The following is a 15,137-nucleotide window of genomic DNA, read 5'->3' as shown; positions in this document are numbered from 1 at the left end:
GGCAACAAAAAATAACCTGGAGATCAACAAAGAAAAAAACAAAATATTGGTGCTTGGAAAAACCTACAAAAACAAACAGAAAACCCAACCAATGGACGATTGAGTCCACCAAAACTGAACAAGTTAAAGAATTTAAGTACCTCAGGGTCATGATCGACAGTTCTGGCAATGAGTCAAGCATGCAGGCTAATCTCTGGGGAAAAAACTCGGAAACTCACCTCCAGGCAAAGGCAATGGATAGGAAATTCAGCCGCTTCTCTCTCATGCCGGCGATAAAATACTACAAAGGAAAAGTAATCCCATCCCGGACTTAGACAATCCCATCATTTTGGGTCAAACTCGAAGCCTACTTCTGGCGAGAAGTGCAATGTCTGCCAAAATCCACATCATTACCATCAATAAGGAGGGAACTGGGCCTGCTCTCGTTAAAGGCAACAGATGACTGGAACGAAATGGCACTCTACAGAAAAGTGATCATGCCAGACAGAGCTCTGTAGTACAAACTGATAAAACAAGAAATAGTCGCTGCAAAGTGTAACATGCTCTCAACCTGGGCACTCAAGAAGAAACTCCAACTGGAGCAATCTGGTTGTAATGAGGAAGAGCTACTCCAAAACCCAATGTGAGTCAAGAAAAAGCTAAGTGAACTAGACTATATAGAAACGCAAGACAAGGCCGCCTCAAACTCTTGGCCCACCTCCCAAGTCAACTCAAAAAACTTTGACCAAGTGTTCACATGCTTCCCCGACAAACGCAGGAGACAAACTTTCCTAAGGGCCAAGCTAAACTTTCTGCACACCAACGAAATCGGAGCTCTCAGAGGCCTATCCACATCCAACAGCTGTCGTCTATGCAAGAATACCTCCGAAATCGAAACAGTAAGACACCTGATGACGTTCCCGGAAACCGCCACCCTAAGAAAAGCATACCTAATGCCTCTCCTCGAACCATTCGTGCTGAGAGAAGACTCCTGGTGGCCTCGTTTTCTAAGTGGAAGGAAAACTTACTGGACTATAGCAGCTGTAAAGATCTTGGAAGCAGCCTTGGCAGATTGCTTGAAAGAAAAACCCACACTAAACAAATAGGAAAGCAATCGACAACGAAGAGAACACATTTTGTAACATCAATACATTTTAATAAAACACAAAAAAAAACATTACCCCCACATCTCCTATTACAAAGTTTAATAGCTTTGATTTATATTCCATTCTATTTGAAAAAGCTGCTCTAGAAGTTATGAAAAGTATTTTACTTTACAGTAAATCCCCTTGAAAGGCTCCCACAGAAGCATTTCATAACTTCACCCCTTCTTCTAAAGGCCCCATTCAATTAGGGTAGGGCTCAAAGTTTTGGCTTCTATTCCTGGGGACTGCTTATACAATTGCTTAGTTACCTTTCAAGTGTATTGGTGAATTGTACTAACCAAATGTGAGATTTTATTTTGTATTTTTGGGCCTACAATAAATATAATTCTTTTCTACTTGCTGTCCAAGTAGAATCATTCTGTATTGGGAGGATACCCCAAGGGCAATGAGTTTGTCTTGGAAGCAAGACAACAGGTACTAATCCTGGTGGCGTTCTTAAAAACCGTCCCTGGTATTAAGCATGTTCTAAAATAAATTGTGGATCCCTGACCCAACTCATCTCTGAGATTTAGCCTTACCTTGATTGGGTTTGGCTAACTGCCCAAGTTCACTATTACTAGGGTGGCCCTCCATCGGCTCCGGGCTAAGGTGCCATTAGGGGATCACTCCCCTCCTGAAGTTTCTACACCTTTTGGTGATGTTGTTGCAATGAAAACAGTCTCCTCAGAGCAATGCAAGCAATGAGCCGTGCAGGTTTACAACGCAAGGGAGCACACTCCGTGACCCACCGTACTCCAGGCATAATGAATACAGACCAGCGGCAAGAGACCAGTTTCTGGCAGCCTGTGTGTTCAACTAGATTCTAAACTCTGTACTGGCGGACAGATGTTTAGATGGCCACCATAGTTGTAGTCAACAAGGAAACTCTGGGAGCTGTAGCCAATCTAATCGGTATACACGCATTTCGCCAACCTATTTTTGGTCGTGGTACTTTTCATTCCGGATTTCACATCGCCAGAAACCCTGTTTTTTTATTTTATTTATTTTGGGGGGTGTTTTGTTTGGATATTATTGTAATAGTAAGGGGGGCCTTGGGGGAGGGGAACTCCCCCTAGAATAAAAAAAAACAAAAAACAGGGTTTCTGGCGATGTAAAATCCGGAATGAAAAGTACCACGACCAAAAATAGCTCGGCGAAATCACGTAGAACCATTTAATCATGGTAGCATGGAGAGTATCAAAGCTAAGTTCCAGGAGAAAGCGAGTGGGGTGAGGGGTCCATAATGAGTCCACAACGTGAGCCATCAAGGATTACACAGACAAGTTTAAAATACTACCACCTTTATTTATGGCCAAGAACACACTATGTAAATGACTGTGAAAAGGTAGTAATATCACACAATATTATATATATATACATACATACACACACATATCGTTGAGACATGGAGGAGCAAAACCGCACTCCAAGCGCGAGGTCTGAAAGTCCCAGTAAAAAAGGGACAAACTCGAATCAAATGGGCGAAAACGAGTTTAATAAATGGTAAAAAAAAGCAGGCCAAACACAGCAAAACAGGACGCCAGGGCAGTGTCCCGAACAACGCGTTTCGTGCTTCCGAGTGATTGTTCACGTTAGGAACAATATATATTCACAATTTGTCAGTGCCAAATAATCAATTTGCCACCGCAATACCGGAAAGGGACACAGCGCTCAGTCCAAAGGAATTAGGTTGATGGGGGCTGTGAGCAGTCAGAAATGTGGGGCAGACAGCTTTGTAAAAGTTTTCAACTTTAGCCATTTTATTAAGAAGATCCGCCCCTCACACTAACACACCAACAGCGAACACCATTGGTAAAGCTCATGCATACATTCCAGACATACAGACACCAGTCTGTGTACTGCAACGGGACACTTCCTGGCTTTCAACACATGGCTTGTGCTAGCCTGCGAAAAGCAAAGCGTTCCCAGGCAAATGCACGACCATAAAAGGGTTTTTCTGACCCAAGAAGGCAGGAACAAGGCTAAAAGACAAAATGGCCAAAGAAAAAGCGAAACTATAGCACGGCCATATTAGGACACTAGCCACAGAGGCCAAACGTGGTAAAGCTGCAATAAAAATAGTGAAAAAGTAGCAGCTGATAAATTTAAAACTAACCAAAAAACTCCTGTGTGTAGGGGGCTACAAAAGAATCCCCATTGCACTGCATTGGAAGATGCATTGTGCAATATGAAAAAGTTAATCAAAATAAATAACATGTGAAAAAAAGTGGTTCTAGTTCCCCTGTACTAACAGTCTGGAACACTAGTCAGTTTCCCCATTACAAGTGAGCAAAAGGCCAGTGGAGTGAAGCTCTAGGCTTCACCACTACAAAAAGTCAGGGCATGCTTTAAAGAGATGATGGAACAAGAAACTGCTTGCGCACGGACGAACGAGGCCTACTACGGATGAAGAAAATAAAGAGGAAAATGATAAAGGAGAGGGAACAGGAAGAGTGCAGCACCTGAGCTCCATCCATTACAGCTCAGAGGAGTGGCGGGGCACATAGCTGGCGTCCAACACCTAGGGCATGGCTACATATATACATGTGCATAGTCGAGTTACATTTAATAATTTTTTTGTTGTGCACTAAAATTGCAAATAGAAAACTGCAAGTATAAAGGAAGGAGGATGGGATGTAGGAGAATCAGTGGTTATTTTCAGGAACAATTGCACCATCACGGCTGGCACATCTCCAACTTGTCACATTTTGTACTCGTTAAGTTTCATCTAAACTGCATTCTTACAAATCCTTTAACAGATGCAAATGGTCTCATGATAATTACATTTACTGAAAAGATTACCACTCACCTTGAAATTTTCTGTTGCAATATTACAGAGAGAACATATGTGTGGAAATATTCTTGGTATTGAAGCATTGTAATCATAAACCATAGACGTGGTGGGAGTCTTCTTTATCTGGGTATCTGCAGTTGCAGCAATCGGTTTCGTTTCATTAAAGCGTTGAACAGTTGGTTGTTCCTTCAATAGACTTAATTCACTTCTCAAGCCAAGATATGGGTCTACCATCTTATGCATGGAAGGCGCTGCTGCCTTGGGCGCCAATATATTACCAACCGGAACTACTTCCTTGTTGGAAACTGCCCCTGCAGAAAGTTTACTGGGCAGAGCAGCCCTTTCAGCAATCTTGCCAGCTGGAGGAAAAGTCGCCTGAGCATTGTCAGCCAGCCCAACCACAGCTGGAGCCGGAGCCCTGACAGCCGGGGCAACCACTGCTGGAGCAGCAATCCTGCCAGCCGGAGCCACCACTGCTACAGCTGCTGCCTTGCCAGCCGGAGCCACCACTGGCGCCTTGCCAGCCGGAGCCACCACTGGAGCCTTGCCAGCCGGAGCCACAACCCCAGCTGCTGCCTTGCCAGCCGGAGCCACAACCACAGCTGCTGCCTTGCCAGCAGGAGCCACAACCCCAGCTGCTGCCTTGCCAGCAGGAGCCACAACCCCAGCTGCTGCCTTGCCAGCAGGAGCCACAACCCCAGCTGCTGCCTTGCCAGCAGGAGCTGCAGTCTTGCCAGCAGGAGCTGCAGTCTTGCCAGCAGGAGCTGCAGTCTTGCCAGCAGTAGACACTGCCTGTTTAGTGACTAGAGTCGCTGAAGGAGCTTTGCCAGCTGGATTTGCTGCCACTTTGGTGCCCACAGCTTTGCCACCTGGACCACCTACAGATTTGCTTAAGTGTGTGTCTGCCATTTTTGGATGGACAGGATTCTTACTGGGGATATCGGACACTGTTTTCAGAGATTGAGGTAGGTTAGCCGTATGTGCTTCCGAGTAATTCCCAGTAGCCGAATTACCCATATTTCTATTGGGCATATAATCCATTACAGGTGAGCTAGGATTCTTCCTCTCATTCATTACATGGTTGTCCTCGCTCATCATTGGGGTGCTGTAGACTTTTCCCTCAACTGTAACTTCATTGGAACCATATTGCTTTTGAGTTGTGTAATCGTCCCATTTCCTCTTAAAGACATCAATGAACTGAGTTGTTCCACTGCTTTGAGCCTTTGCAGCGGCTGCCTTGGCAGTTTTACGTAATCGAATATTCTTTAAAATCAAAGGCATGTTTTCAGCGGTAAGCTCTTCATCTGGGTAGTTACTGAGTTCTTTTAGGTCATCACTGTCTAGCCCAAAACTAGCCAAAATACTTGTAGCACTCTCCAACGTGAATTGGCTGTCACTGCTTGCAGAATGCTCCTTGGCATATGATTTCTCCCCCATTCCTGTACTTGCAGTAAATTCATTCACTGAAGAGCTTGCTTGGTTTTCCCAAGGACCTGAACTGTATTTTGTCTGATTTCCAAATTGATGCGTTTCAGGAAAATGTCTTGTATCAACCCTATACTGAGATTGCTGGACGGGGTTCATTTCATCCCTTGCTCTGTTTTGGCTGAAATTGTCATTGAATTCTGAATCAAAATATTTAGCCTGAAAACCTTGAACAGGCCCCATTCTTTCTTGTATATGAGATCCAGTTGGCCCTTGATGGCCCATTGCTCCTGGAGATTCTCGTCTAAAACGAAATCCAGGATCACGATCAGGGTGGTTGAAGCCAGATTGCATCGCATCACGCTGGTTTGGACCATAATTGTTTATGTCCCGCTGGTTAATGGCATAGTTGCCCATTTCACGCTGGCTCGGAGGGGGAACCCTTTCCCGATGGCCCAACAGGGGGGGTATCATGTCACGCTTACCCAGTAAAGGGGGAATTCTATCACGCTGACCCATGCCATGCTGCCTGTCCCGTTGGTCCAAGCCCGACTGACTCATGTCACCCGGACCCATTCTGCTGTTTCCCATGTCCTGTGGATTCATGTAAGGATTATTTACACCCCCGTGCGTCATGCCAAGCTGCTGCATACCCAACTGGAACATGCCCAACTGTATCAAGCCCAATGGGTCTATATCCATTGGGTTAATGTTTGGAAAATTTGCACCAAGCGGATTCATGCCTAGCTGACTGGCTGCACCTGGATTTTGTTGCCTTGATTTAGCACCTTTTGACTTTTTTTTAGCCATTTCAATTTTAAGTGTACGCTTAGTAATCTAAAATGACATTCTTAAATGAACCAAATCAATAAACTGGATAGGATGATTTCTGTTGAGCAAAGAGTGGAGGGCACTGGTAAATTGCAAACTTTGGAAGTTTCTTCAAACCTGAAAGTAAAAAAGAAAAAAGAATAATCAAAACATGTCAGTAGTCAAAATATTCTTGTACCAATTCACAACGCTATTGTTGAACAGTAGATTAACAAAAAGCAGCATTGGCAAGCCAAACCGCTCCCCTTATCCCCCACCCTAAAGAACAGGTAATTTGAAATATTTCCTGTTAAAGACAGTTCCCTTGACCCCACCCCCCCCGCCTCCCCAGTTGACCGACTGTGCAGCAGAATAAAGAACGCAACAGGCAGGTCAGAGCATTGGGGAGGGGGTGCGATTGCTCAGTAGGGATGTAACGGTATACCGTTAAAGATACCGTGAACCACTTAATTGAACAATAATAACCTTCACATTGTTTATACCGTTAATACCGTAAAGTGTGCTTTTCAATCTGATTTGGAAAGGCTGCAATAAGCAAGTGCTGTGCAGTCTTGGTCTTGCACTGTTGGATGTGCCGTCTGCCAAGTAGTTTCAGTTGTAGCAGTTTTTAATGCCATTCCATAAACCACACGTGCCTGACACAAAATCAATATGTTAGCAATAGGAAGAATAGATTCAGTGCCAAGAAGGAAAAGGGTCTTCTTTGGGTTGGCGGCTTTGGGGTTTATATATTTATAATGGATAATGTTCTCTAAACATATGGCAATGGGGTATTTCTCATGTTCTATCATTGAATTTACATATAATAAGTCACACTGCAAAATTCACTCATCTCTGTGGGTATTCCCTGCTGCCATACCAAAGGGTAACACGTCCGTGATTACTGAACACCTTTTGGCCCGCAAGTAAACTAAAGGCTGTAACGTAAAGAGAATGCGCGCGCGCGCGTGTGTTCATCTTCACCAGTAGCCAGTGGGAGAGCATGAAGCCTAAATGACCACTTAAGAAAAGCTATTCAATTTGCTTTGCCAGTTGCAGCAGGGCTCCCCCCCCTCTCCTCCTCTCCACACGTGTGTTTGGTGGAAGCAAGGCATTTCAGTGGAAAGTATGTTGAAAAGCCCAATTCTGGCCCTGGGTGCCTGGTTTTGTTTGTGGTGATAAATCTGTCAATTTATGACCTTTTAGAAAATATTTGTTAATATTAGTTAACTCCACCTGCTATACCGCGATAACCATGATGTACCGTCATTTGGCAAGGTGATCGTACCGTCCTAAAACTAACCGTGACACCCCTATTGCTCAGTAGAAATAAAGAATGATCTGCCATATACCACAGTGAACTCGGACGTGCAACGAGCTAGGAAATAGAAAATCACTGTGTGGTTACTTTATAATGTGTTTTTCCAACCGATTCAAGACCCCGTAATGTATTTAAATGAAAAGGTAGTTGGCAGTCGTAGAACATTCCTTAGACTGCTGAAGAAGTGCATAAGAGCAGAAGTATACACCAAAGGTTTGCCCCATATCATTTTATATAATGTTAACCCCATGTGGCTTTTTTCGACCAAAGAAACCTCCAAGATCAGTACAGCAAACACCCAAAAGATTATGAATTACAATGCCCTGCTTTCCCTACCATAGGGTAAATGTGAACTTAACTGGCGAGGACCATACTTGATTTTGAAGTGCATGACCATTCCATCCAGTCTAGGTGGAGCCACGGAGCATAAGAGCACGGTGTGTCCATTAAGCAGGGAGTCAGACATGTGGCCGTTGCCGATTTCTGAATGGGTTAGTTGCTGTGTCACAGTAGTTTGAGTATTTACGTTGCTGCTGCCAAGTTTGGGCTAGGCCGTTTCTCCTCTCACTGCCAAGAGTAAGGATACCTCAGAGGCAATACGTTTGTCTTAAAAGCAAGACAACGCAGCATAACACAGGTTTGAATCCCGATCCCACGCTTAGAAACCATTCGCTGTATTAAGCGCCTTATAAAAAAGAATTATAGTTGAACCTAGATATTTCAACTGTATAGCCCAAGTTGATTTCTAACTATCGAGAAAAGTCAACTCAGAGGGTTTACAGTGCTATCTAGGTCTTTCCTCCCTCTCACTGAAATAATCGAATGTAGCTGTTTACACTAGCCGTTCCCTGCTCTGCCACAGTTGAATCCGGCTGTTACCACTGTAGTGCCATGGTCGATTTTGAGTATCTCCATTGCTGTGCCAAAGTCAATTCTATTGGTTGGCAATTACTGTTGGCAAAGTGCAGTACCATAGTCTATTCTTTGCGACTACCTTTGCTGCCCAGCCAGCCATGGCAGCACAGGACATACCATACCAAGCCTCTGCCCCCACCTTTCCACGCCCCAACCCTATCCTCGCTCTTAGCAGCCCCTCCCTGCCCCCTCACTACTGACATTGCTCCACCAAAAAAGGCGACTCAGAAGTCCACTCGCCACAAACACCACCAGGCCCCTCCCTCATAACTCTCTGCCCATCCAAAGCCACCACCGACCACCCAACCTACCCTCTCACACAGAAATAAGACAGCTCTCTGGTGGGCAAACACTATTAACCTCATCTCTACATTCCATGGTGCATCTAGCACTATGAACCTACCACCCACACTGAATCACTCGCCCCTCACAACCCGTTGCCTGCCAATGCAGCACCACCCCTCGGCTTCCAACCCACTGCCTCTCCACCCTACCCCTGCAGACACCCAACACACTGCCCCCCCCCCACTCAATGCAGCATGCGCCGCCCTGGCCACCATAACCCTATCAACACTCCTGCAAACCCCAGTGCCCCCTAAAGCGACCCGCAATCCACTCACATCATACTGCTGGCAAACTACCAGCTACACATTGCTCTCCCCAGGTTACCTCCTGCACCCCAACCCTACTCGCTACAGCTTTCCCCGCCCACTACCAAACCTGTCCTAGCATTATTCATGTGCCCTCCTAAACACCCATGCCTGACCAATATCCACCAAACCACCCTCCCTCCCTCCCCCTACAACACACTCGTACAACCGGGATCCCCAACACCCCCCCCCCCAACTCGCACTATTAGCTCCCTCTCAGCAAACCTTCTCCTATCCTGCATGCTCATCAACGCCAGAATGGTCGCCAATGTGGCCTAGCCATCCTACACAAACGACACACGTTTAATTTCCTCTTCAGTCACCCACAGCTTTCTTCGCCTATATAGACCACTTTGCTACAACCAACACTTTTGCGATTCTCTGTGACTCCCCCTCACCCATGCTGATCGAACAGAGCACACACTTGAATGAAATCAAAAATGCAGGGAACTGCACAAAATCCTAGGGTAATTCAATTCCCATCTAACACCCACCCCTACCCGAACTCGCAAGTTCTCTCTGACTACCCACCCACTTACAATAACCACAAAACTAGCTTTGAACCTTCCAGACATTCCCAGACCCTCCACAATCTCAAACCCTCGTTTTCCAACCTACTTTCTCTTCACTTCACCGCACTTTCCCAAGCCGATTTCAGCATCCTACTAGCACTTACCCGAACCCTGGGCTCGCCTGGAATCCCTTGGCTGATGAAACTTAAAAAAAATGTTTTTAAAAACTCCACCTGTGCCGAAATGGTGGCACGCTCCATTGTAAATAGCTTGCATCAAGCATTTTACCCAGAGGATTTCAAAACCTTTTAGGTAAAACGGCTTCTCAAAAAACCCAGCCGTGACCCTCTAACTCAGTCAAGCTACAACCCAATTTCCAATACCCGCTACATTGCCATACTAATTGACCGTGTGGCATATAAGCAACTTGGCCTTTTCCCAGAAGCTAATAGTCTCCTCGCCCCAGCCCAATCGGGCTTCCAACACCTCTGTGGAACAGAATCTTATCTGGGACGACCTAAAACGTACTGCCGGCAGCAGAGCACACACGTACTGAGGAACCGGCTTCTCACTGTTATTCCTATTCATGTGTAATTTTCCCTCTAGTTGTGTACCCCCAACTTTTTGCTGCTGTTTGCAAGTGAAGCACAGCTTTCAGGTGCACTCCACTGGATTTTGGGGCACTTAATTATGGGGCAACTGACATGCCCTTTAAGACAAGTCAGTGCTGGGAGACTTTGTTTACCTTAGTCCTTTCCTATGTTGCAACTTTTCTGCAACATGTTACAAGTGTGCTTTGGTCTTCCTTTCGTTTTCAAAGGCCCTAGAATCCCTCAAAGGATTTTTTGGGAGACGTGCAGATGTGCCTTGGACAAGGCTGGTGGCAGCTTATCTTTTTGCTTATTTTTAACTCTTTACCATGCAAACTGTATTTACCGAGGCATTTTGGAATTTAATTCAGCGCACAAAACCCAGAGGCAACTAGGTGCTAGTTACAGACGGTGCATTGTACCGTTACAAAGTACAATTGCATGAAAAAGCCTCACCTCATGGTACGGGGCTACGTCAGGAGCGCAAGTGGCCAAAGAAAACAGCATTTGAAATGCACACATAATGGTCACAAAGATAGAGAGGGTGTAGATGCCCACCGGGGTGGAGACTTCTAGTGGACATGTTAAGACTTACAAAGAAGAGTGGAGTGGCATAGTGTAGTAGAAAATAAAAGCTGCCGAGCAGTTACAGGTCACGAGATTATAAAATCTATCAAGGCAAAGTAGGTAAGCAGGATTACCACGATACTTAGATGTGACTGGTGCATATTGGTAACTTAGTCGAAGGGCAATGGGAAACTGTTAAAAGAACAGACCATTAACCCAATGTATATGGCAAAACAAATGCCCCAGGATGGCGCCAAAGCTGAAGGGGGCCTAGACCTCCCAAACTTCAAAAAATATTATGCAGCAGCTCAGCTGAGAGTTCTCCTTGAACGGTTCACAAAAGATATGTGCAAGCCATGGGCCAGGATGGACCAGGCAGTAGCAGGTGCCCCCTTAGGTGGTGTACCATGGACGAAAAAGCAAGACAGACCCAAGAAAAGAGAATAGGTTGAGTCTCATTATCTCAGGTGTGTGCAACATGGGATAGACTGATTAGCCAAGGCTGAATGTCCACTATCCCATCCACCCCAATGATTGGTAACCTGCAATTTCCCCCGGGAATGGTGCAGAGAAACTTTGCAAAGTGGAAGACAGAGGCTGCGTTAAAGTGGGGGCCATGTTTGAGGATGGGGAGATCAGAACGTTTGTGGACATGAACGCCTGGGGGGAAAAGGACAGACTGGAATACTATCAGTTGAGACATTGGCTGCAGCAGCCATCAATTAGACAAGCAGGGACACGGGCCTTGACCCCACTCGGAAAATGTATAACGCATGCTGGGGACAAGCACCAGAGTTCAAGTCTATATGGGTTACTGCAGGGAGAAATACCAATTCACATAAGTGGCCCTATATGCTAAAAATGCAGAGCACAGTGGGAGAGGCGATACCCGACACGCACTGGGAAACACTGTGTGCAAATCCCGAAACAAACGAAATCTATACAGACAAGGAAAGCTTGGTACACAGTGATGGTACAATGGCACTATACCCCCCAATCTCCTCCCCCCCCCCCCCGAGAGGCTACACTCAATGTAATCAGGAATAGCCCAAGAATGTTGAAGGGGGTAGGGGAGAGAGAATGGAGGCACATTTGGTGGGACTGCCCGAAGCTAAAAGGATTCTGGGGTGACATAAAAACTCAGATCTCAAAAATGGTTCAGGCCACCCCCCCCCACTCCCAGATTATTCTCAGAAGGAATGCAGTGGCCTTTTCGACCCGGAATTTCAAATCCAGACAGACAAAATCCCAACGTAAGGCCTACATGATCCTACTCATAGCGGCGTGGGTAGTAATAGCAAGGAATTGGAAAAGGAAAGAGCCCCCCATAAATGTGGAATGGCTACGTAAAATATGGGGAATAGAAGCAATGGAATGGATCACATATGGAATACAAGGGGATAGAGACAAATTCTGCCTAGACAGGGGTATGGTGTTGGACTACCTACGGGGAGACTATTTGATGCAATGGTGCCCCCAGAATCTGAAGATCTTGGACATAATGTAAAAAATGGCAACCCTTACCGAAGCCACTGCACCGCTATTGCTTCAAATTGCAGTTCATGGGAGGGGGGGAAGACAGTTTGTATTAATGAAAATGCCAATAAAAAGAAGTCCTCCTGGAACCTCACTGACTTAAATATGCCACTTTCAATCTATCCTGTCTTATTTTGCCACACTCGTTTCACCTCTTGGAGGCCCTGCAGGGTCCGGGTTCCTGTAATTGGTTATTTATAACGTGGTTAATACCCAGAAGTTTCAAGGCGCGGAACCGGGGAATCGAACATGTGTTGCTCCGAGTTGTCTTGCTTACAAGATGGGCGCGTTGCCCCCGAGCTATCCTCCCAAGACTGTCACCCACCCGGAACCAGCCAGAGCTGCCACAACTTCATACCTCAACCAACTCCAAATAAGTTACTCCTACTCTACCATCGAGTTAACCACCTCAACACTCGCAACCTCTCACCACAGCTAACCGCTCCAAAATTAGAGGTGTAAATTGGTGCACCAGAAAGGCCCCAATTCACCGGTCACACACCATCCTTACATGTTGCTTCCCAACCTAGCACTCACGAGAAGCACAACCTACACCCTCTTTCTGCCCAGACACCCCATCTCCCTCAGCAACCCCTCAACCATCCACTCTCCCTCACCTAGTTTATCCTTTCAGCTCACTCCCTCCCACCAGCCTTGGGGAACTCTCCCACTAGCTCGACCAGCCCTTACCCCACTCGCCCCCAGCTCCCTCAAATACCCAAAGAATACACATCTAGATCGAGCAAACCCCCCTTCCCTACCGCTAAAAATTACCTACAACCACAACTCTTCCCCACACACCCTAACCTAGTAACATCACCCCTCAAGCCGCTATATATCCTCCATGGCCCACAAACCAAGCAATCCTCCCCACGCACCTCCAGTGGACTGGCACCCAACACCCACCAAATATGGAAAGCCACCTGCATCTGGGAGACCTCCCGTCCCAGGCTCCCACTCCAAAATCTGCCTCCACTATCCTAGGTCGCCCCGGCACCACACTAATCCACAACATCACCCGACATCCAGAACTGCATCATCCTAACCGCCCCCAATAGCTTGTATCCCTATCCTCCATCTGTAATGCCTCATCATACATCTCGAACCATGCAGATTCCCGCCTTACATCCCGGTCACCACTATCCAACCGCCCAACAACATTTTCCAGCACCCCACATCATCCATCGTTACATTGACCATCACCCTCTACCATCGCCCCATCCCTCAGTAGACACGCCTCCACTAACCGAGAATCCACCCCGATTTCAAACAAACTAAACAGTCGTGACCGTCATCAAATATATAGGACCCAATCTCCCCAGAGCCCCCTGAAATCCTCATCACCTGGTTCTCTCAATACTTCTGGACGATTGCACACAAAGCCTTCCACCAGGCTACAAACGTATTACACAATACCACAGCTAGCAGGGCAGGCAGCATAGCCACCATTCACAAAGCCTCCCTTCACACCACACAGGGCCACCACACAGACTGTTAATGCCTCCTGGTAAAGATCCTGCTCTCACCCTCTTAGACTCTTAGCTTCTTGTTCATTTATCGACCCCCGGATACAATAGAACTTTGCACAATCCCTAAGGGACGCCATAGAAGCCATCATGGTCTCCCAACTAACAGTTTTAGGGGATTTCAACATCTGGTTCAACATGACAACCCCAGGACCCGACCACTACTGGAAAACCTGGAAATCATGCCTCCAACAAAGCTAGTCTCTGACCCAACCCACTCTGCTGGACACACCCTAGGCGCAAACTTCGGTTCACCAGACCTGAACACACAACCACGTCTGGTCGAACCACTGTCGTCCTCTCCTCTGTGGACACACTGGCCAATCTCTACCCCCAAGGCCACTAACCCAATCCCACATATGGAAGGAAAACAAAGTGGCTCATGAACTGGCAGAGCCCCTGCTTGCCCTCCACCCAACTCTATTCGGGTCAGACCACCATCTATACCTTTGATCAATGGCTTTTAGAACGACTCCCTCTCCCGCAGCAGAACTTTCTCTAACAGACAAGGCCATTCTCCCAGATGGTTCACCCCAACCCTAAAAAAAAAAAAAAAACTGCTAACCATACCCCGGAGCGGCAAATTCAACACAGGTTCGATCCATGGGTCCGCGATTAGAAACCTCTGGGTATTAAGCACGTTATAAATAACCAATTATAATTATTAGCAACAAATGACCCATTTTAATAGTTATTAGGTCACCTACTAACCAACACCAGAATTAGGAGGTCAAAAAGAGGACTTGATGCTAGTTTTATGAATGTAATCGAGCTCCAGCACATGGGCGTACTATCCTCGTTTACTGGTTTATAGGATTTTATGGTTATATGCTACTCGCCTGGCAGTTGCAACTCTACGCTCGTTAATACAAAAAATAAATATGCAAACATAGGCGCAGCATAATGGTCTTAACCAACCATTCCCTTTTCAATATCCAGAAGCACAGATGGCATGCAGAACAGTCAATCATCAAAATGGCCTACGCCACCCAACTTGTTGTAACGCACAGAAATACACAAGGTCAAAGATCCTACTATCGGGAAAGTATCTCCAAAGCCCTGCAACCATCAAGGGAACTCTTCATGCTCATTGGCACTTTGAAACAATGTCTTGTTGTTTAAGCGCTTTATTAATGTCCAATAAAAACAAATAAAATCCCTGAATCCAATGCCACGGCCTGCATCACCAACACTCCCAGCCACACCCAATCCATCAGTGACTTCCTCTCAGACCACCCCTACAACATAGCCCGAGAATTACATTCTCTCAAAAATATCACTCCTCACCCACCCACAGCATAAGAAGCATCCTCCAACCTGACTCTTTTCTACCTTCTCACTGCTCACCCACAGCACCCCTAGAATTC

At 46.2% G+C, this 15,137-nt stretch overlaps 1 protein-coding gene across 7 annotated transcripts in view; it reads right to left on the bottom strand.

Annotated features, from left to right (window-relative positions):
- Positions 1-15,137, bottom strand: part of LOC138516848 (zinc finger protein 638-like) — a 1,099,812-nt gene that overhangs the window by 1,070,070 nt on the left and 14,605 nt on the right. For all 7 annotated transcript variants that reach the window (XM_069632280.1, XM_069632282.1, XM_069632284.1 and 4 more), the window contains exon 2: positions 3,934-6,291. In XM_069632280.1, the coding sequence (XP_069488381.1) occupies positions 3,934-6,153 (2,220 nt within the window). In that variant the 5' untranslated portion in view covers positions 6,154-6,291. The remainder of the gene's footprint in view (positions 1-3,933; positions 6,292-15,137) is intronic.

The sequence above is a fragment of the Ambystoma mexicanum genome, chromosome 6q (assembly GCF_040938575.1).
Source record: "Ambystoma mexicanum isolate Mex_15411 chromosome 6q, UKY_AmexF1_1, whole genome shotgun sequence".
NCBI classification, from domain to species: Eukaryota; Metazoa; Chordata; class Amphibia; order Caudata; family Ambystomatidae; genus Ambystoma; species Ambystoma mexicanum.
Note: the sequence above shows the minus strand (reverse complement) of the source record. Positions and strands in the feature narration are given on the sequence as shown.